We start from the raw sequence: 22,092 nt of genomic DNA on the forward strand, positions 1-22,092 counted from the left end.
AAAACACTCCTGATAATAAGTAAAAAATAGTTTACTTTGAAAAAAAAAACACAATTATTACAACATTCAAGTGATTAGACTGTGTTACTGATATTTCGCATATTATATTTTTATATAAAATTTATTAATCAACAAAAATTATCGTCGTTTTTCAATAGGCTGATCAATTGGGAATTAAACAGCATTTTCACTCAAAGAACTGAATTGACACACTGAGTAGTATAATTGTTCTTATTTGCGATTTTTTGGCATTTTAAATAGTTATTATAAAAAAATACACCATTTATAATCATCAATATCTAACATATGTTTCCGTATCAAAAGCGAGAATAATAGTTTTTCTACAACACATTTTTTGGCACTATATACATGTTAATACAGGTGTAGAAAACTTCAGTTTCTATGTTGCCAGATACATTTGCTACCGCAACAGAAGAAAAAACAGTATGGAAAACTCTCTGGCAACATAGTTTTTGGTGGAGAGCGCCTAGTTAGAATGTCGTTTGTCCATATTATTTCGCAATTTCAACCTGTATTTATAGGGAAATATGGTATAGTTTTAACAATTGGGACATCCCGTATATACCTTGAAAAATGCAGTTTTTTACGCTCTAAATGTTTAACAAAATGTAAGAAATAATAGTAAAACTTATATGAATTAGATAGTCAGTTGCAGGTAGATTGTTTTTTATGATAGTTTAACGTGATCTTTGTTAATAAAAGTGACCATTAATAAAGTACAACTGTGGTACTATTATTACTGACACTGTGAATCTTTTTGCGTAAATTTCACCACTGTGGGTAGTTTGTAATTGGTAAAAAACATCTTTTCACAAACACAGCACATGTGAACTTATAATATTGTTTTTACCGTTGATATTTTGTAGTTTAATCGGCTGCTTCAATTCTTCAGTGTAAAAAAAAACCAAATTGAAAGGATCACAGCAGAGTATTAAGTTAGTGGTTAAAAGGAATGATTCATTAAATATCACACGAAATACGTAAAACGCTATTCTACAAGCTCACCCTAATAATACAGAGTGACTATTAAAATTTGTTACAAGTAACAAAAACCATTCAATCACCGTTTTACGTAACCCCGATAAAACAAAATAGTTACTACTATATTTAAATATAGGTTAGGATATGATTGAAGTTGCTGTTGCATTTGGTACTGCTGCAGTATTTATAGTATTTATAAGAGAAAATTAAATATTACAAAACATAAATGTAACTGCACAGCCATTAAATACCATAAAAAGTTATACAGGTGTGGTAAATCCAAAAGCGACCATAGGAAAACCGTGTAACGGACAGAGAAACGTAGGTAATTGCAGGCGCGGGAGAAAGACAGAAAACGAAAAAAATATCAAGTAGGCCATATTTTTAGCGCACTGTTGCCAAACGCCGTAAGTATTCAATACCCTCGACAAACTTACTTACGGCGTTTGGCAACAGCGCGCTAAAAATATGGCCTACTTGATATTTTTTTCGTTTTCTGTCTTTCTCCCGCACATGCAATTACCTACGTTTCTCTGTCCGTTACACGGTTTTCCTATGGTCGCTTTTGGATTTACCACACCTGTATAAGAAAAACTGATCAGCTTTTCTGACAAAATGTACGTACAGGGTGTCCCATTTTCGATCCATATTCTAAGAGATATAAGGTTGTAGTTTAAAACTGAAAATTATCATTTTTGAGTCACTCTTTATCTCAGATATTTTTAAACTTATCAAAGTCCGTCCCAAGGCTAGTGGGAGTGACGTAATAATTGTCGTTCCTTTTCTATTAAGTGTGAACTAAGTGAGAATCTGACGTCATTGACGTATGTTATTTACCAGTTTTTAAATTCGTGAATGTTTATGCTGGTTCGGAGCCACGTTCAGAAATAACTCCACTGTCCGTAATTTGACAATGTGTGTATACCGAACATATTAAACACCAAACCGGTGTCACGTGACAATCATCTGTCGGTAACAAAAAAAGTAGTTTTTTAAAAATGCTCTACAAAATTATGTTTGGTTCAACAAAAACGTTTTTTAAATCAAAAAACGCTTAAGCCGGCAATCACGAAATGTTATTTAAAATCTTAACAACTAATCTAAGACATAAGTGAATTTCAATATGACGTCACCGTTAACATCATCACTTCTTCTTGATGGAACACCCTGTATATTATTTGTTACTTTTATTTAGCCTAATGTGGGCTTTTTTTAAAAAATACGTTAGGCTTGCTTAATCTATATCGACATAATCGTTCTCATCAGAGAGCAAAACATCTAGATCGCTTTGGACGGTATGTATGTTAGAATCAATGTCCACAGTTGCCAAATCAACAGCAACATTGGGAGCTGGTGGTGTGGCAACGGGGCTCTGCACTAAAACGGCCGGTCTCGAAGAGGTTTTTCTCACTTTTTCCAGAATTACGTTTTTCTCTGGTTTGCGCAATTTGAGACTGAATTTAAACGGCGGTTTGTACACGACCTGAACGCGCATTTTGTCTTTATCGTTTTGGATGTTGGTCGCGCTTTTGGATTTAGTTTTGTCCGGTCTGATTGGTTTGGCCGTTCTCACCGCGGTTAATCCCACTGGAGTGCTCTTGGATTTGGGCAGTCTGTACTGGTTTTTGAGCCAGTGGTGCACTTTGCCCACCGGATCGGTTGATTCGGTCGTGACGTTAGCGTGAACCGCACCAGTGCCGGCGGAACTTTCATTTTTTCCATTTATGTCCGGCTGAATGGAGCTGTAGTCGATAATTTCAGTTTTCTTCTTTTTCGTTTTTGACGGCGACTTTCTTAGTTTGCTGCAAAGTTACAAATGAAAAAAAGCTACAACTAGTTTTAAATCAATAACTTACTTATTAGACACCACCTCTAATCCATCTTTCTTCTTCTCACTCTCTCTGGCACCAATTGCGGCGCTTATCCTCTTCTTCTTCTGACCGTTACCAACTGACGACGAAATCACAGTGACAGTTTTGTTTTCTTTAGCAGTTTCAACCACGGTGTCTTTTTTGAGTGCGTTATTCGAGGATTTGGAATTTTTAGACGGTTTCTCTTTGGTTTTGCCACTTTTCCGCTTTCTTTTGATGCGTCCGTCGCGAACGCGCTTTTTCAAAGGCACCTTGGACCGGATTCCCTGATGGATGATAACGCCGTCACGTCCCTCTGGTAAACGCACCGCATCCGTCGTTTGTTTGTGCATAATTGTCACCGATTTTAGTTTGACTCGGGGACGTTTTCCCAGATATTTAGTGCTTAAAATCTGCAAAGTTTAGCCAAATTAGTAAATCAACCTGAATAGGGATATTAAGAATGTTTATCAATTATCAATTTGCATTAGCTAGCCAGCTGAACGAATATGTGAGTTTCTCAGGCCAATGACAGAGAATTCTAGTTGTCAGATGTAAAAATAGACCAATTACAGCTAATATTCAATTGTTGCCATCTTGAGGCATTTACCGTGACGTAGTTTGATAATTAGGCAATGTATTCACAGAGCTGTCATGTGATAAAGTGTCAAATGACGTCACGGTGTGCTAACACAACGTAACAAAATTTGGGTCATGTTTGGTCCCATCGACAAAACGTGTTTTCTTTTGGTTTCTTGGGTCTCAAATAGTGGGAAATTGTCTTTGAGAGCTCTCGAAAAATTGGCATAAACTCGGGAAAGTCGGGAAACGCACTTTTTAAGTTTTTGCAGAAATTTGCCCTATATTTTAGCAGTAAGCAGAAATTTTCGGTGTTTTGGTCAATGTGAGGTTGGTCAGAGGACCTCAAAAGAAGCCAACCCACGATTTTGGTTGGGTTTCCTAACCCATAATCTACTTATTAGGCCATTTTAAGCCAATTTTTACTCAGTTCAAGGATTTTTTCGAATTGTTATCGGTACTAGATAAAAGGACAAAGGAAGATCCATACTAAATATAAAAGAATTGCTCGACACCAATGGGCTTGGCTAAAATATCAAAAACTATCGTAAATTTAGCTAAAAACATGGACTTTTACGATTTTGGAATTTTTGCTATAACAAAATTCGATATTGCCTACTTTCAATAACTACTAGTTTACACCAAGAAATAAAAAATAAAGAAATACCCCCACAGAACCACTAATATTATTACATTTACAAGCAATATATTAAGTTACTGCAGTTCAAAATACTGGTGAATTTGTTGTATTTACTATGGACCTTCCTTCCGGTCAAAAAATCAAATTATTAAGTTATCTTAAAAAAATCTTGAAAAAACGCTTACAATGGGTAAAAATTGGCCCAAAATGGACTAATTTAAGTAGGTTATAGGTTAGGCAACCCTACCAAAATCTTGGATTAACTTTTAAAATATCTTGACCCTCCTAAAGTCTCACATTGACCAAAATACCAAATATTTCTTCTCCTCGCTAAAATATAGCGCAAATTTTGGCAAAAACTTAAAAAGTACCATTTTTCGATTCTCCCGAGCTTATTACAATTTTCCGAGAGCTCTCAATAGCCGCTTTTCACTATTTGGGACCCAAGGAAGCCAAAAAAAAACACTTTTGAAAACACTTTTAGTCCATTGGACCAAACATGACCCAAATTTTGCTACGTAGTGTAATGGGCAGTATCCCTGAAATTGGTTTAATGATATTGGATGTTTCTATAAAAAATCTAGCGATATTCGAGGTTGAGTTTCACTTACTGACTAGTTTTGTAGCTTCTAAGAGACAGTAAAACTTTGATCTGTTAATAAAAACTGTATTAATTAAACAGGATGGTTCACCATCCATTATGGAAACCAATGGAAGACCATAACTCTTTTTTATCATTGACTCGATTTTTTTCTACTACTTACCAATAATGAAATTATGGCAACTAAAATGGCGGCCACCGCATACCAATAATGCATTATCCACTTTTTGAAACCGGCAATACTTTCTTCGCTCAGCAACAATTTGCGCAGCGTTGCCAAAGGTCCGGAAGGATCCACTTCCCTGCACATTTGGAAAACGTCACAGTAACCGGAATAATCGTTACAGGGTGTGCCTGAAACAGTACGAGAATTTCAAGATTGCGCCGATTTAACTAATTGTCGCTTGATATTCTAACGACAAATGTTATGTCATTTAAATGTAATTTGGGTCCTGTGTATGTTGAAAACCAATTATTGAAAGAAACAACTCAAAAAGCCGATTCTTGGGACTAATAGTGGATGACGCATTAAAGTTTGAATGCCATATAAAGACCCTCAATAAAAAGTTATCATCCAACTGTTATGCTGTAAGAATAATTTCAAATGAGCTGGATAAAGGCTTATCAAGGCAAGCATATTTCGCATTGATAGAGTCCCACTTGCGTTTTGGCGTATGTTTTTGGGGATCCTGCACTGGACGGCTTCTGCATGCGGTATTTGTCTTGCAGAAAAGAGCGGTTAGGTACTTAAGCGGGGCAAAACCTGGTGACTCGTGCAGGCCGCTCTTTGTTGCAAACAGAATTTTTACATTGCCAGCTTTGTTTATTTTGGAAACGGTGTTCCTGATGCATAAGAAGTACGGCACGACCCTGTGTGAGAGTTTGTCTGCTTATGTCACCAGGCAGTCATATATGTTGCCATTACCTATTCCGGTGACCTCTCAGGTGCTTAACTCATTGGTGTATAATGGACTTGGGCTGTTCAATCATTTGCCTACTGGCATCAGAAAGATTTCTGAGGGGGGCAGATTTAGAAAGGAGGTCAAGATGTTGCTCATTGAGAGAGCCTACTATAATGTTAGTGAATATTATGAGGAACGGTTTTAAATTTCTAATTGTCTTATTGTTTTTATACTAAACTTTTATACTTACATGTTAGTGATAACGTGACTGTGGGTTGGTGAATTTGTATTTTTATCTTTATTTGTATGTGTATAGTATGGCTTTGTTTACAACTATTTTTAGTTAAAAAAACAATAAAGCGTATTTTGATTTGATTTGATTAACAAGGTGGACAAAACTAACCTGGTTTGGCAAACATGTCAGGAACATCGTAAGGCGATTCGTTCCAATCGAAACTGGATCGGCACGGTTGATTGTCGCCTGGCAATTTACAGCACAGTTCGCAGGCTTTCGTTTTCGGTTCGCCCTTTTGCGGGATACATTGGCACGATTCTAAACCGTACGCCAAGCAAATCGATCCGGTACATTCCTAGAAATTGTGTCAAAAGTTAATAAACCTTGAACAGCTAGTATTGAAAACATTACCCCCATGAAACAAACGAATTCCTTATTGCAAATAGTTTTGTTCGGTTTATTAATGGATGGAGGACAGTGTGGATTTTTGCCATTGCAAAAGCTTTCATCTCGACAACCGTTATCGTCTCGACACTTGTCGCCGAATTTAACCTGACAATCCACAGTACAACAAGGTCCCTATAATAATCACAATGGATGGTCAAAAACCACGTTAACTGCCCGTAAATTTGCTAAACCTACTTGAGATGGACTGCAAATGCTTCTCGGAGTGAGACTGCAAGGCGGTTCGTCGATAGGTGGAACTCTTCTCATTGGGAAACAACACTGATCACGACAATCTTCCTCCCATCCGCAGTCACATTCTTCTCCATCTTCAACCACGCCATTACCACAAATTGCACCTTTCGGTTCTGTGACAGAGATTTTACAAGTTGTAAAGCCAGGTAAATTTATTTGTTAATTAAATTGCCCTAACTGTTCAGTTAAGCTGAATTATAAAGATTTCCATCTAGAAGCGTTCTAAAAACCGTTTTTGGAACCCATTACTAATCAGCTGTTTAGCGATATAAATATCAATTCGTTGTTACCAAACATAGCTTTAGCTGTGACGTTAGTAAAGGATAAGAATGTAGTGATGTTAAGTCGCTGTGATCAAAAACTAACAATAAGTTCAGCTGTTCCCCCTTGTAGAATGACAGTCAGCAGACTAGTGATCTAGTTAAGATAGGCTTCCATGTCCTTAGCTTTGTAAGTAATTAACCAACATACTGTACAACTTTCAGCCTCTGAAGATGGGTGTCTGAATACACCCGAAACATGTTAGGCAGATAACAACTTATTTAATATACAGGGTGGTCCAGTTTTAAATGTCAATAATTCACCATTCGATAGCCCATCAAGAAATAAGTTTACATACATTATGTCATTTTCATGAAAAATGCTTCTCAAGGAAAATACAGTCCATAAAAGTTCAGTTTAAAAAATCGGTTTCTTGCCATAACTGTCAGACCACTGGAGCAATTTTAATCGAATTTGGAACAAATACATAGTGTTTGAGTTGTCAAAATTGACTTTTTAGGCATTTCTGGGGTCTTATACTGTCAAATACAGTCAATCATTGTTTTTCGGTGTTAAAATTGTCAAAATTGACGTTTGAAGCCTTTTTAGTGTCTTGAATTAGTCAAATGACGTCACAGCGACCGCTTCTGACTAGAATTTGTCAGAAATGACGCCAAAAAGATTGAAAACTGACCAAAAAGTGTCAAATACAATAAAAAATGATTTTCTGTCTAGAGTTGTCAAAATTTACGTTTAAAGTATTTCTGGTGTCTTGAAATAGTCAAATGACGTCACAGAGACTGTTTTCATCTAGAAATGGTCAGAAATCACGTCATAAGGACTGAAAATTGTCCGAAAAGTGTCAAATACAGTAAAAAATGTTTTTCTGTGCTAGAGTTGTCAAAATTGACGTTTAAAGCATTTCTGTTGTGTCTCTGTGTGTTAATTTTTCTACCTTGTCCTTATTTTTCAAAAATTTCAATTTTTTTTAATTTACTTGTTCAATTTAACAAAATAAGTATTTTTTATAAAATTCTGATTTGAAACTTTGTTTACGAGATAATTGAGTTCAAAGACCCAAAACCAACCCAACCCAACTTAACCGTTTTCAAGACAATTTCCTGAAAACGGTGAAAATTGACCTAAGAAGCTTAAAAAATGCGTTTGTAGCCAGTTTTCATAGTTTTCAGACAAATGGAAAGGCTTTAGTTTTGAAAATTGACTTATTAACCAGTAAATTTACTTTGAAACAGTGAAAATTGACTTGAGAGGCTTAAAAATTGTCTTTGTAATCAATTTTCACAGTTTTCAGACAAATTGAAAGACTTTAGTAGTGAAAAATTGAATTGTAGCCATGAAAAACTACTTTATCTAGAATTTTTGACTACAAATTCACACATTTCAACCTTGAAAATTGACTTGGACACCAAAAAGTGACTCTGAACCAATGAAAAGTGACATCAAAAGCTTAAAATTTGTAAGTAAGTTTTCATAATTTGAAATTACATTTCAATATTTTAGTCTTAAATACAGGATATTGACATTAGATTCATGAAAATTGACTTGAAGACTAACTTTTCAAGTTTATTTACTTTGCTTTTCATTTTCTTAGAACTCTGGACTATTTTTAGGGCTTTAATACTGCTTTCATCTTGGAAAATCGAGTTTTAGGGTTATCTTCACCAAGTTTTTGACATAGCAGACTTAAAAAACTATTTTTACATTTTCCATACGCTTAAACATGCCATTTTACGCTTTGTTAGTGTTAAATTGACTTCTAGGCGCTTCACTGTGCTTTAAGACTGAAAAATCGAATTTTGAAGTATTTTTTATAGTAAAAATTAAGCTTCATTGATAAAATTAAACAATTTTCGCATTAAATGCTACAATATTAGTCTTGATCAAAAATTTGGACTGTAACTAGTGTTTAATTGAATAAAAAAAAGTTTGAATTGAATGATCAGTTTTACACTATTTATAGTCTAAAAAATTGAACGCCAGTAAGCATTAGTCCAACAATCCGGTTTTTTGACTATTTTCAGTGTCACAAATTAACTCGAAAACCTCACAGATGACCAGATTTGAATCCTTTTGAACCATTTTAAAGTAAAAAATACAATAACCCAAGTAGACATTTTTGTCAATTTTGAATAATACCCAGTGAGCGTAGAAAATAAAGACTATCCCCCTATATCGACGCGTCTAAACAATTTTGAAGAATGTCATTCACATCACATAACGAGTACTCATTTCATAATTGCTTGTTCCAAATTTGATCAAAATTAGTCAAACGGTCTGACATTTTGATGGGCTATCGATTGGTGAATTATTGACATTTAAAACTGGACCACCCTGTATATTTGTGGAGATCGACTCTGAGTTTTGCTTTCACTTACACTCACTACTCCACTGTGGGCATATGGACTACTACTTTTCGTAACAATAAACTAATACGGTGACTGTGGTTATGCTGTCTGCATGCGCATTTCAGTTGAGTGGGTAGTTTGATGTGATTAGTCAAAAAGCAGCTTTCAGTTTGCTGCTTTTTCTTGACCAATCACATAACACACAGTGTTACGTTGATGCAAACTTTTGATTTAAATTTAGATTGAGTTTCTGATTAATCAAAAATATTTTCTTAACTAGTATTCCCACACAAGCAAGGGATGAAAAAGAGTTTTACCTGTAAAACATCCTTTAACACTTCGCGCTTTATAATTCAGGACGGGGTTGATGCTCTTGAGACTGCAGGTGGAAAATTTGTTGTTGTTCTTTTTGTCTCCCGACGTGGCTCGGGCGAACATTATAAAATTGCCGTCCTCTCCTCCCGGCGTACATTGTTCCGGATCGTGCTTTTTTACCAAATGAATTAAGCATTAAATGCAGCAACAGCAAATTATTACACTTACAGGTGAACCAAAATTATGTCCGATTTCATGGGCTAGAGTTACGTGGCTAACGGCAGGTGGAACGTGTTTGCCATAGTTCAATAAAGTAACTATTCCGGTGTTTAACGATTTCAGACTTCCTCTGTAGTGCTGTGTAAACAAAAAAAAAGTTTTTATACAAATAACACACACAAAGGGGCGGAAACTACAAATCCTAGTTTTAAAGAAAATAGAAAAAACTCACCCCATTTTTCTCGCAAACGCCGCCAGCATTTTTAAGATCGCCAGTCCAAGCCAATCCCAAAGTTCCCATTTCGAAATCCCGGTAAGTAAACATGTAGGCGAGACAAAATGCGTCGTAATCCTCCTCTGGAAATAAAATTACACGTCAGAAACCTAATATTGGGAAAACCTCATTCGCATTTTTGAGTAGTAATTATGTAGGCGAACGGAAAAGCACACCTCCTCAAACTTTTCGCCTGTTTGACGTGAACGTTGAGCCTCAAATAAAACTGGGGAGTTTTATTGCCGGCTCAACGACGTTGGAATTTCAATGATGTTTCTTCACCGTTTTATTAGCAGCATAGCAAAACCCCCTTTTTGAATATTTTGTGAGAATCAAATGGATTGAAAAATGTTGAGTATTAAAACGATTCGATACCTGATACGAGAAAATTAACAGAACTCAAGTATCTATCATTCACAAAATGCAAATAACCATAACTATAATATAATTATAATAATAAACAAAGTTTTCTGAGAAAATCCAATTACATTCTGATCTAAATTTTTAGCCCCAGAAGAAAATAAAGAAAAACCATATAAATGGAAAATGATTTAAAGAGCTTTTCCGCCAATTATACAAAATGACGAATTGTGGGAATCTGAACAGACGTCAGTCAGTGCCGTTCCCATTACAATACTTTTCCATTAAATTGTTCACTGAAGAAAAATGCAAGTACGACACTGTCTTATTACCACAAAAATGTAAATCTAAGTTAAGTTTCATTCACATTAACACCAAAAACAGTTCAATTTAAAATGAGTTTACGTGCAGTTTGGTGGTTTTTCATTATTTATTTCATGGTAAGTACACTTTTACTGAATTTACTTTATTATAAACTTTTTTCTTGAATTGAATGTAGTTAGTCAATTTGACAAGATCAGAGAACCCATCTGGAATATGGAACAAGACACTGAACAATTCTTATTGGAAGCTAGAAAGTCTTGACTTGAGTAACTTGACAATTGATGTGCTAGTGCATAAAGTAAGTCGATTTTTTTTTGGGAAAAAAATGGAAATACTTAATTAACCGTCAAAATATTAACATTTCCTGTCAGAAGTGCTCAGGGACATTAGGTCTGTTCGCAGAAACAATCCCTGACTGGTTTCCAACTCAGAAACAGCAAATGTCAAGTTTCATTGGTTGAATGCTCACGTGACTATGACGTTTTCTGACCAATGGATGTATCTATTTCTCTGATTACTATAGTTGGAGATTTTGTCTGCGAACAGACCTTATACCGACGACATTTAGTTTTAACGTGTTAATAGTTTTTGTTTGATAAGATTACAGTTACAATATATCAGAATGTTCTAAGAATACAAAATTATAAGTAATTCACAATAAATCACAACTTCAAATTATGAAAACTAAAACCAAACGAGCCGCTTAACAAATCACCCATTCGCTGCCATTAAGCGCTTTTAGCAGTCTATCAGCTAAACATGACTGCTTACCTAATTTCTGAGCCAGTGGTGCCACTAATGTTCTTTCTGAAGTTAATTTGAATATTTGTCATCAGTATCAGTCATGCCATGACCATTAAAACAAAATTTTGTTTAACGTTTTTTAAATAAATGTCACTTCAGACAACGCCGTTCTGTGACGTCAGGAGGCACGTTTCGAGGGTTAGGTTAGGTTATAACATTGCTAACAGACCCAAAACTGCATCTTTGACCACACAGGTCATATCTTGCGATAGCTAAACGTTGCCACATTTATATATTTACCTTACTAATATTAATTCTTCTTAATTGAGTTTGCTTTTAGTTGGATCCGTACTTGGAAATGAACTCAAACACGTTAAATTTGGAAGGATTTTTAGGTGACACTTGGAATATCCTGAGAGAAACTTTGCGTTTCAAGTAAGTATAAGCATATCATTGTGGTAAAATTGTTTTAGGCTATTTTTAACTTTTAGATCCAACTTTAAAGTTGTTCGATTCAAAAAAGGCCGCGAACTGATTGAAGAAAACAAAGCGGACGTGTTTCTTGGCGCTCTAGTTTACACGGAAGAAACTACGAACATGATTTTCTCCCAACCATACTTTCGAAACTGGTATCATTTATATTTTAAACTCCCCGAAGGAAAACCTGCTGATTACTTACATTTTAAAACGATTAACGCCAAACTATGGTTGTATATTTTGGTTTTTTTCAAATTGTTAACTGTGACTTTGTGGTTCTCCTGCGTGATTTTGCACAAATTGGTGCCGAAAACAGAAAGGAGCGTTTTGTCTATATCTACGTTCTACTTGGCTGTTGTGGCTTCCTTTCTAAATACTGGTAAGTGAGTGCAATCGCGTTTTAAACGTGTAACTGAAGTTTTTAGGTTACGACTTAAAACTTCGCAGTTTTACGGCCAGACTGGTAATTTTGCTCGCTTTAATTTTTGGGGTTTTGTGTTATTACGCTTTGAGTGCTAGTTTGGTGGCCAGTTTGGCCGTACTCGATCGTCCTATGCCTTTTTCAAACTTTAATGAAATAAGCGAGAAGAAAACTCACTCGCTTTGCATGAGGAATATAACGTTTGTTTACGACAGTTTTACTGTAAGTTTCACGATTTCCTTTAAGCAATAAATAGAGAAAAAAATTGTTTTTTTTTAGGATTCCAGACATACCTTGTTGCCACAATGGAAGCCTGTGATTAACAATGATAAATGTCCTAACGATATGGTTGATTGGAAGAATATTCCGAAAGCCTTATGTGAAGATAAAGTGGCCATTTTGGAAAATAGGATTATTATGAGTTGGGTGTTGCAGCTTGTGACCTGTCCAGTTACTTTGCTTCCTCAAAGGTTTAAGAAATGTTTTTAAATAATTGACTGAAATTATGTTTTGACATGATTGGTCAAAAAATCGAAATTATTGTGTTTTAGATATTTTGACACAGGAAACTACATAGTGTTTTCGAAAAAGTTTGATCAACGGAAAAGTATTTCAGTCATGTAAGCCAAAGAAAAAATCAAACTTTTTCTCCCTAATTCGTTTGTTTTTAAGGATGTTACGAATGCGTAGTGCTGGTATTTCCCGAAAACTGGAAACTAAATGGATTAGAAACCACGTGCAACACCAACCGACAACAGGAGTGAATCAAATCACTTTTTCGCACATCACCGGTCTGCTAACCATTTATTCACTGATGATCGGCATCAGTTTATGCATTTTATGCGTTGAAATTCTGTTCCACTATTATTACGACCAACATTAATAAGTAAACTTACCCGAAAACAACTCTAAAAACTTTTCCACGCCGTAATTATTCGGAAACCTGTACGACGGGTCTTTCAAAGCCTCCAACGTGTGCACCTTAATCCTTTTAACCATAAAAGTGATGTTGTCCTTTTTGCCGTCCTGGTTAAAGTCTGAAACGGAATTGACAATATAATAAACTGGCCAATCGAGTCAAGGCGAATTTCTCAACGTAAAAATAAAGCTTTATAAATACGGGGCGCTAATTCCGGCAAGCTTTATTGGCGCCCTCTGGTGATAAATTGACTGAGGGCTTCGCAAATTACGTGCTCCTCGGAAAAGTGGAGAAAGATGATAAATATGGTGAAAATAAGTCGCCGAAAATACCGACTTTTGATATATTAGAGCGATCGTTATAGAGTTGACATTTTAGATTTTTTTTTCGTCAACCGTGTATTAACAGCCGATAATGAATCTCGATAATGCACCCAATCACTATACTAGAAAGCCTAAAATGTCACTTTTAATGGCGGCGTTAGCGGTTTTTGTTTTATACACAAAAGTATGCAGATGCAGTAAAAAATATGTTTTTTTTAATTGTTTCGTGTAGTTGATTGCAAGTTGTGAGTGGAAAATCAAAAAAAGGTTCATTCCTGATCCAGATATGTATAGATAGAGCTTCTTTATACACAATCAAGTCCAGCCTAAACAAATTGGTTAGAACATTTGTCCTGGAAAGTACAACACACAGCAAACTAGCTTAAACACTGTTCAGTATGAGAAAATCTGTAAATCCTTGAAACTAAGTAAGCAAAACTGGTAAATGGTTCTTATGTTATTATCAAGAACATTCATTAAAAATTATTTTTGTTGCTCTCACATTGAAGGATGCTTTAAAATGTAACTCACATACCTGTGCATGTAACAAGTACCTAATAAGTCTACTGTACTAGAAAGCACTGGTACTTACCATTGAGTATAGTGTTGGAGTAAAATTATCCCACTTCAAAGTGTTCAACCACTGTTGAGTTAGATCCGGTTTTTTGTAAAGTAAAAAACTGACACGGTTGGGCTTTTTCCTGAATTGCTGTTACAATGCGGCTTGAAAAACTTATGAAAGGCAGCAAACAAAAATAACTCACGCAAATAACCTCAAGTTTTGATTTTAAACCGTAAAAATTCACCTAATCCTCAAAAAACTCAATTTCCACAATACAAACAAACGCAAACTGTCACCACTTCCGCCATATTGGAATTTTTGACAAGCACCTTCTAGGCTTTCTAGTATAGTAGGCGGTGACCCAATGCATCATTTTTCAATTGTTTTACTTTAATGAACGATTTTATTATAGGCAACCAAATACGCTCATTATAGTATAGTTCTATCTTTTTTTATTTGTACTAAACAGACAGAAATAGACGCACATTAATTATCACTAGGTTAGCTTATCCGCCATTTCCGACAGCTAACTGTCATTGTCAAAGGTGCCAGTGATTTCGGTTAAATTTTATTAAACCATTTCAATTATTAATGGTTTTCATTAATACATTAGTTAGATAACAACTATCAACATTTTTTTTTTGAAAGTTTTTCATTATTTGGTAAAATATAATTTTTTCACAAAGTTGCTGTGTACTTTCAGTAAAACTTATTTAAGAACAGCGGCCAGTTGAGGTGGTAGAAAAAAGGCAATGTTGTCAGATTTATAGTAAATTTTTGATGTTTTGTTGCTACCAGATGTTATTGTTTTTTGTTTAAGACACTTGGCTATTTCAAAAATGTTTTGAGAGATTTATGTTTATATGCTGTTTTGAGGGACCTCTGATTAGAGTTGCTTCACAAAGAAACTCAATAAACATATAATTTCGATTTCGACTTTTTCTAATTTCGATTTAAAACAGTTTAAGACCGCATTCGTTTTCACGCTCCATAGAGCAAGTGTTACGCCACGATGACGTAATTTGGCAAAACCATAATGTGACCAACTGTCACTCTGTGACGTCACATTCGCTCTGCTCGCTTCATGGAGCATGAAAACGAATGCGGCCAAAATGTGTAAGGATTTGAGTGTCTATAGACTTGTAGGCTAGTTTGTAAGAACCTATTGGCCGGCATTTAATTAAGTTAAGTCTTATTTATTACCAGTATTCCGGTAGATGGCGTTCACTCGTTGCACGTGCCTTGTCATGACTTCAATGCACGCTTCCTCGGTCCCGTACTTTTGAAAAAACATATGATCGGCCTGCAAATACATACATAGTCATAAACAAACTACAGAGACTATATGGGACACTGTCAATCAACAATTAATAAGTTAAAGCATAAAATTAGCTTTTCTAAAGTCACCGGACCGTTCCACAATGACTTTCGGATTAGATTTTAACCCTGAATTCTTCGTTTTAATAATTTTTTCATATTTCAAACATTGTTTTACGGTGACAGTTGGCGTTTCATGGGTATTAAGTTCAGCGGAGTGATTTATTATTGTAGAAATCTTACCTGCAGATAGAGCATACAAGTAGTCTTTTTAGGATCGACGGTGGCCCGCTTAAAAACGTTTTTGAATATCAAAGCGGACGCGTCCACGTTCGTTCGGTTGCCGATTTCGATTACTTCGTCGATAGGTTGCTGATCGAAATTGCCGTCGAACGGTCTGAACGACGTCCTATTGAAAATTATCAGATCGTCGTAGTAGGGCGATTTAGCGTCTGCTTGAAGGACCCATCTGAAAAAAATCTGCATTTAAAATCACATTGTATACAACGTTAATCAAATCTGTTGTGATAGTTTAGGTCACGTTACCACGTTCACGTGAACCTGACCAAGTTGTCAGTTAAATAATCAGATTGGACAGACCTGTACAGTTTAATCCACTTACCGCTTTTTCCTTCGAATATTATTGTTTTCCAATGTAAGGCCGAGTTGAGTTTTCTGGTATAAACGGTTCGAAGCGCACGAGAATCCCACCCGAGGGTCCTTAACGTCCCTCACTCGGTAAATAATGGAATGGAAAGTCGGTTCCTTATCGATGTCCTGGTTAATGTACCGACTAACCGGTTCAATGTAAAGTTCCTCGGTTTTGGTGTGGATAGTGCCTTCAAATAACCCATCTTGGGTCACAATTCCGTGAACTAGAGAATCGTCATCACCTGAAAAAGTTTGCTTAGAGTTGTCCTTTGACTCATCAAATTTAAGGATGTTAGCTAATCATAAAAATCAATATGAACCCTCAACAAAATAGAATGTGCCCAACCCTTGGACAGGTGATGAATGTTCCGTATTCCGTAGTTGTATAAAGTGGAAAGCACAGTGGCGTCCTAACCCTTATCTCAAGTAGTGATTTTTCATATGCATTTACGGTAATAAACAAATAACTTTCCGGCATAACACACAATATTTCCAAATCTTAGTTAAAAAAAGCAAAAAGTTTCAAGTCCGGATCTGCCCTAACTAAATCCCCTCTCAACCAAAATTAAATAAGAGACATTCGACCAATCAATAAGTTGTTGGCAAACTATCTTCAGGGCGACACTGGTTTACTACTAAAACAAACCGGGACCCCAAAAAGACTTGGCCCCCTCGCCACCGTTTAGGAATACGGGAGAGAAAGTTTCTTTCGTGATCCCTCAAATTTCTCTTCCTCTTTTATATACGACGGGAGTTGGGAAAGAACAATATATTATCAGATTTAACCAGAAAGTAAGTGTTTTGAGTCCTTGTCGGATATCTGTAAAAGTTTTTCTGACAGTTAAAAAGGTTTTAAAATTTCCTCCCTTAAGGGAAATAAATGATAAAAAAACTGTAGAAAAATTGTTCAACATTCGGTAAATGTCATCTTTAATGCCAAACGTTTTGATTCAATATCGAATATTTTCTATCGTTGGACATTAATTTCACTCGATTGCCTTTCCAATTTTCTCGGAAAATCTATCAGCGGTCCGGAAAACTAATTAATCAATGTAATTAATTTTCTCCACTTTGAGAGAATAATGCATCCGACAAAAAATGTCTTAAAACTTAAAGCTGATATAGTATCATAACTCAGTACAAAATTATTATAGAGCTCCATATTGTTGTTGTCATAAGTGTAAAGTAATATACAGGTGTGGTAAATCCAAAAGCGACCATAGGAAAACCGTGTAACGGACAGAGAAACGTAGGTAATTGCATGAGCGGGAGAAAGACAGAAAACGGAAAAAATATCAAGAAGGCCATATTTTTAGCGCGCTGTTGCCAAACGCCGTAAGTAAGTTTGTTGAGGGTATTGAATAATGGCAACAGCGCGCTAAAAATATGGCCTACTTGATATTTTTTTCGTTTTCTGTCTTTCTCCCGCGCATGCAATTACCTACGTTTCTCTGTCTGTTACACGGTTTTCCGCTCATCATAGCGATATACAGGATGAACCAAAAAAATCAGTAAAAATCTACTTAGTCAAGTCAGTCGTCATCAAATCACCTTTTACTGGTTTACTGTTATTGTTAGAAGGAAAAACCTTGTACCGTTGTTAAATGTGATTACCAAGTCAATTTACATGTATACGGTAAATCAAATAACAATAACATCGTCACATCGTTGCCAGAAGACCGAAGGACATGGTTTCTGCAGTCATTAAACACTAGTTTTAATAGTTCTATTCACTTTTCTTTCAGTTGGCAGCCATATTGAAAACACTACCGAAACGAGATAAACAGAATTTGCCTTCTTTGTGGCTTTTGGGGTAAAAAGTGTCATAAGAATTTTTTTTTGACACTGACAAATCGACTTTCTTACTTCGATAAGAAGTTATTTTTCACAAAACCCCGATATCGGATAGATGCGAAATCGGCGTCTTGCCGAACAAAAGTTTCATTGTGCTGCCAAGTTTGTTATTTGGCTTCCATTAAACCGAGACACGCATTTTATTAATTCAATTTACCTGACCTGAGTTTAGTTCCTGGAATAAATAACCTTAGACCAAACAGGTTTTTTTACGTATTTTGGGTCGTTGATTGGCTTTTTTAAATGCATTTTCAAACTTAAAATTATGTATGATTGACAACCATAAAAACGAACTCACCATCAAGTTTGCCTGTATATGCCACAACATTAGTGAAATTTATAAGTCCGCGACTGGTTGATTCTATCAAAACATCCTCCGAAAAAATAGTTGGATCAGGAACAAGAGTAAGTTGAAAAATTCTGGAACAATAATAATTATATTATAAAAAACCATGCAATTGAATAGGCTTCAAAATGTTTTTACTATACTAATTAGTAACGGAACACCATATAAAGCTGATACTTGCACATATCCTGGGCGTATGGGTTTTTAACCTTAAAAAAACATGGGTGACTGATGTTGTGAACCCATGGAGGGACCCATGTATAAGTTCGTTAAACCACTGAACCGCCGCCTACACCCGGTATTACGCTTATTGACTTTAGCAACCAACGAGAAGGGTTCGATAATTATTGTTATAATCAGATTTACTTTGTTAAAAAACTTTATTTGAATCCATATGATTAAAAAAATTATACAGATTGTGTACCTACAGATTTTACAATATTTTTGAGATTTGTTTTGGTTCATAATTCTAAATTGATGTTTGAGCCACCTGTATTGTATTCTTTGTCTATGAATTTAGACAGTTATACAGGGTGGTCAGGTTTTAAATGTCAATAATTCACCAATCCATAGCCAATTAAAAAGTAAGTTGACATTCATTATGTCATTTTCCTGATAAGTGCTTCCTAAGGAAAATACAGTCCTATAAACATTTCAGAAGCTTAAAAATTGTGTTTGTAACCTGTTTTCATGCAAATCGAGAGACTTTAATACTAAAAATTGCCTTGTAGACATAAAAACTACTTTTTCAAGAATTTTTACTACAAATTCATACATTTAACCCTTAAAAATTGACTTGAACCCCAAAATGTGACTGAACTAATGAAAAGTGACATCAGAAGCTTAATTTGAAGTAAGTTTTCATAATTTGAAGACAAATTTCAATATTTTAGTCTTGAAAATAGTCTTAGATGTAGGACATTCACATTAAATTCATGAAAATTGTCTTGAAAACGAACTTTTCGTGCTTTTTACTTTGCTTTTCATTTTCTTCGAATTCTGGACTATTTTTAGTGCTTCAAAACTGCTTTCAGCTTGGAAAATCGAGTTTCAAGACTATCTTCACCAAGTTATTGACATAGCAAACTTAAAAAACATTTTTTACATTCTTCATAGACTTAAAATGGCATTCCAAGCTTTGTCACTATTAAATCGACTTCTAGACACCTCAGTGCTAAAAATTCGGGTATTTCTTAATAAACTAGAATCGTTTTTAGTGTTTTAAGGCTGTTTTCAGTGCCTCAAATCGAGTTTCAAGACTATCTTTACAAAGTTTTTGACTTATCAGGCCTAAAAGCCAGTGTGTCCACTGACCATAGTCTTGAAAATGTTATTTCAAGCTTCTTCACTATTAAATTGACTTCTACACTCATAGGTGCAATAAATTGTAGCATCTCTAAGAAATTCAGACTGTTTTTAGTGCTTTTTAAGACTGAAAAATCGAGTTTAAGATTATTTCCAAAAGTCAAGTTTCTTCAGTAATAAAAGTAAAAAATTTTGGTACCAAATGCTACAATAATAGTCTTGCGAACTAATTTTTAGAAATAAAATAGTCCGAAAATTTAATTTACTTCTTGACTTGTTGAAAGTTGAAGAAAATTGAGTTGTACACCAATTAAAGTCTTGAAAATATACTTTTGGACTCTCTTTAGTTCTAGTAAAGTCAGTTCTAGCATTAAAAGTCAACTTTTATATTATTTTTAGTAGTAAAAAATGAGTTTCATGCACAATACAATCTTTGTCTTGATTTCCGGCCTTTTTTTAGTTCTTGAATGCCAGTTTCAGACACTCAACAAGGATGGCAGTCTGAGAAAGCGAATCATAAGATCATTCCTAGTAGTAAAAAAAGTACAAATTTGGACTTTCACAAGTTTTGAATGTTCAGTTTTAAACTATAAAACGATTTTTTAAATTGAAATTTGGAGGACTGTATCTTCCTTAGGAAACGTTTTTCAGAAAAATGACACAATGCAAGTCAACTTATTTTTTGATTGGCTATCAAATGGTGAATTAATTCCACTTAAAACTGGACCACCCTGTATACAATTAATCCATTGTGCAGATGATCCAAAACCCTTTTGAACCAGCCCACCACAAACATAAAACATGCACTTACAAAAGTATACAAACAATTTGATTTTGATCCAAAAAAGTGTCTAAAAAGTCTAAAGATGCTTACCTATCTAGTCCTGTCAGCTGTAACTTAATTTCATTACTTGGTGTCGCCCTTCGCACCCTTCGATGCTGATTGGCCAGAAGAAGGTGATCATAAGAGGCCACATCGTAGTGTCTGATCCAGGAATTGAGATCAAAAACTGCCAAAAAAAAATTATCTTTCATTAACTTATCTTGATCAGCATTAAGTTGCAAAAATTATTTTACTAAAATCCGAATAAATGTACACCTTCAACATGTTTTGGAGGACTTATGCTCTTTCGAATGGTGCACTTCAAATAAGGGTAACTTTAAAAAGTTTTGATTTTCTCTATACCATATTCACATCAAAAATATTATAACTTCAAAACGAATGATCATATTTTGTGTAAAGGCAAAATCTAAATTTAGTTAATTTTTTCAAAGAGTGTTCAAGAAGACAAATGTCTGAATGAATATTATACGTAACGGAACTTCAATCCTCCGTAACTCGAGTACTGTGCAAAATTTAGGAAAACGTTAAGAGACTAAAGTTGTAGAGAATTAAATTTCTTTCCAAAACCATGAAATAGTGTTTTGCCCTAAACGGCCTTAGAACGGAGTTATTTACCAAAAGTGTCTGACAAAACATTTGAAAAAACTGTAGTAGTGCTGTATCTGAAGTGCTTTTGTTTTTATCATTTATGTAGTATTGTCAAAGCAAGTCAGATCTTATTCTCGCTATTGAGACACTTGTATAGTAATAATGTTAAATTAAAAACATAAACAGTTTAATGTCTTTTACCATATTACATATTTTTCATTATGCTTCAGCTGATGGTGAGCAATATTATTGCAATAATGGTCCTGTTCTTTTACGGTCGATTTTGGTTGGATAATTTTGAACTTTTCATAAATTTTAATAGGCCCCTAAAATTAAATTAAATATATTTTGCAAAATGTTTTGAAAAAAAAAATGATTAATATTCCAACAATTTGATCTTTTCAATTGGGCACTTTTTCACAAATCATTTTGGGAAGAAATTTTAATGTAGAAATTGAATATAAACTAAAAAATATGCATTGGTAAAAAAGTATGTCAATAAACTCTATGTATGTTTATGTAAGTTAATCTAAATAGAAGAAAAAATAAAAACTAATAGACAATAAAACAATGACTAGATACTAACTAAATATAATTAATTAGTATGTCTTGTATATTACAATGTAAATTATACCTTCGCGAGGTTTTACAGGTAACGGTGATGACTGGCCGCCGTCCCACGACCACGATATGGTAAAAACCCAACAACAGTACACCAACCAAGGAGTTTTCACGTTTTTGCTATCGAGGAACATGGTAAGGCCCGTCCGAAATGGACGCGCATTTTTAGACGAATTGTTAGTGCCGATTCGTCCGGATTTAAGAAAAAATTAAATAAATTCGTAAAGGCCACTATTTACTATATAAAAAAATAAACGGGCGTGGCCAGTATATGACCGAACAGCGCCGCGATCTACGGTATACTAAACCTTCGAACTGAATTCAGTGAATTCTCCTAAACCTGAAACGTGGACGTCGATCGTGTAGTTTCAGTTTCAGCGTTTATCTCTGTCTTTTTTGCGCGTGGTTTGTTCTTTGTTTTCGTGTCCCTGATGATGCGCAATTTAAATTATCAAAGTCTGTTGGTTGCCTATATTATAAATCATCTGCACAT

General features: G+C 34.9%; 2 protein-coding genes across 2 annotated transcripts; one reads left to right on the top strand and one right to left on the bottom strand.

Annotated features, from left to right (window-relative positions):
• Window positions 1–13: 13 nt before the first annotated feature.
• LOC145724364 (disintegrin and metalloproteinase domain-containing protein 10-like) lies at window positions 14–21,952 on the bottom strand. Its single transcript, XM_081972603.1, has 16 exons — window positions 21,613–21,952; window positions 20,421–20,556; window positions 18,194–18,315; window positions 16,013–16,283; window positions 15,634–15,859; window positions 15,277–15,376; window positions 13,166–13,306; window positions 9,902–10,026; window positions 9,679–9,807; window positions 9,453–9,621; window positions 6,452–6,621; window positions 6,221–6,388; window positions 5,978–6,164; window positions 4,836–5,026; window positions 2,859–3,265; window positions 14–2,804 (listed from the first exon to the last, which is right to left on the bottom strand). The coding sequence occupies exons 1-16, from the start codon at window positions 21,731–21,733 to the stop codon at window positions 2,237–2,239; spliced, it is 3,231 nt and encodes a 1,076-aa protein (XP_081828729.1). The 5' UTR covers window positions 21,734–21,952; the 3' UTR covers window positions 14–2,236.
• LOC145724387 (uncharacterized) lies at window positions 10,624–13,173 on the top strand. Its single transcript, XM_081972656.1, has 8 exons — window positions 10,624–10,743; window positions 10,803–10,925; window positions 11,712–11,806; window positions 11,863–12,227; window positions 12,274–12,491; window positions 12,549–12,739; window positions 12,821–12,889; window positions 12,942–13,173. Exons 1-8 carry the CDS (start codon window positions 10,699–10,701, stop codon window positions 13,150–13,152), a joined length of 1,317 nt encoding a protein of 438 aa, XP_081828782.1. The 5' UTR covers window positions 10,624–10,698; the 3' UTR covers window positions 13,153–13,173.
• Window positions 21,953–22,092: the final 140 nt, after the last annotated feature.

Source organism: Ips typographus, linkage group LG2 (genome assembly GCF_016097725.1).
Source record: "Ips typographus isolate SLU linkage group LG2, UJ_Ityp_2.0, whole genome shotgun sequence".
NCBI classification, from domain to species: domain Eukaryota; kingdom Metazoa; phylum Arthropoda; class Insecta; order Coleoptera; family Curculionidae; genus Ips; species Ips typographus.

Excerpts from the sequence above, each read along its gene's own strand:
- LOC145724387 (XM_081972656.1), top strand. The coding sequence starts at position 10,699 with ATGAGTTTACGTGCAGTTTGGTGGTTTTTCATTATTTATTTCATG. Across the intron at positions 12,228-12,273 it reads GGCTTCCTTTCTAAATACTG|GTTACGACTTAAAACTTCGC; the intron begins GTAAGTGAGTGC and ends TGAAGTTTTTAG. Across the intron at positions 12,492-12,548 it reads TTGTTTACGACAGTTTTACT|GATTCCAGACATACCTTGTT; the intron begins GTAAGTTTCACG and ends GTTTTTTTTTAG.
- LOC145724364 (XM_081972603.1), bottom strand. The coding sequence starts at position 21,733 with ATGTTCCTCGATAGCAAAAACGTGAAAACTCCTTGGTTGGTGTACTGT. Across the intron at positions 18,316-20,420 it reads CAGCTGACAGGACTAGATAG|AATTTTTCAACTTACTCTTG; the intron begins GTAAGCATCTTT and ends TTATTGTTCCAG. Across the intron at positions 15,377-15,633 it reads CTTGTATGCTCTATCTGCAG|GCCGATCATATGTTTTTTCA; the intron begins GTAAGATTTCTA and ends ATGTATTTGCAG.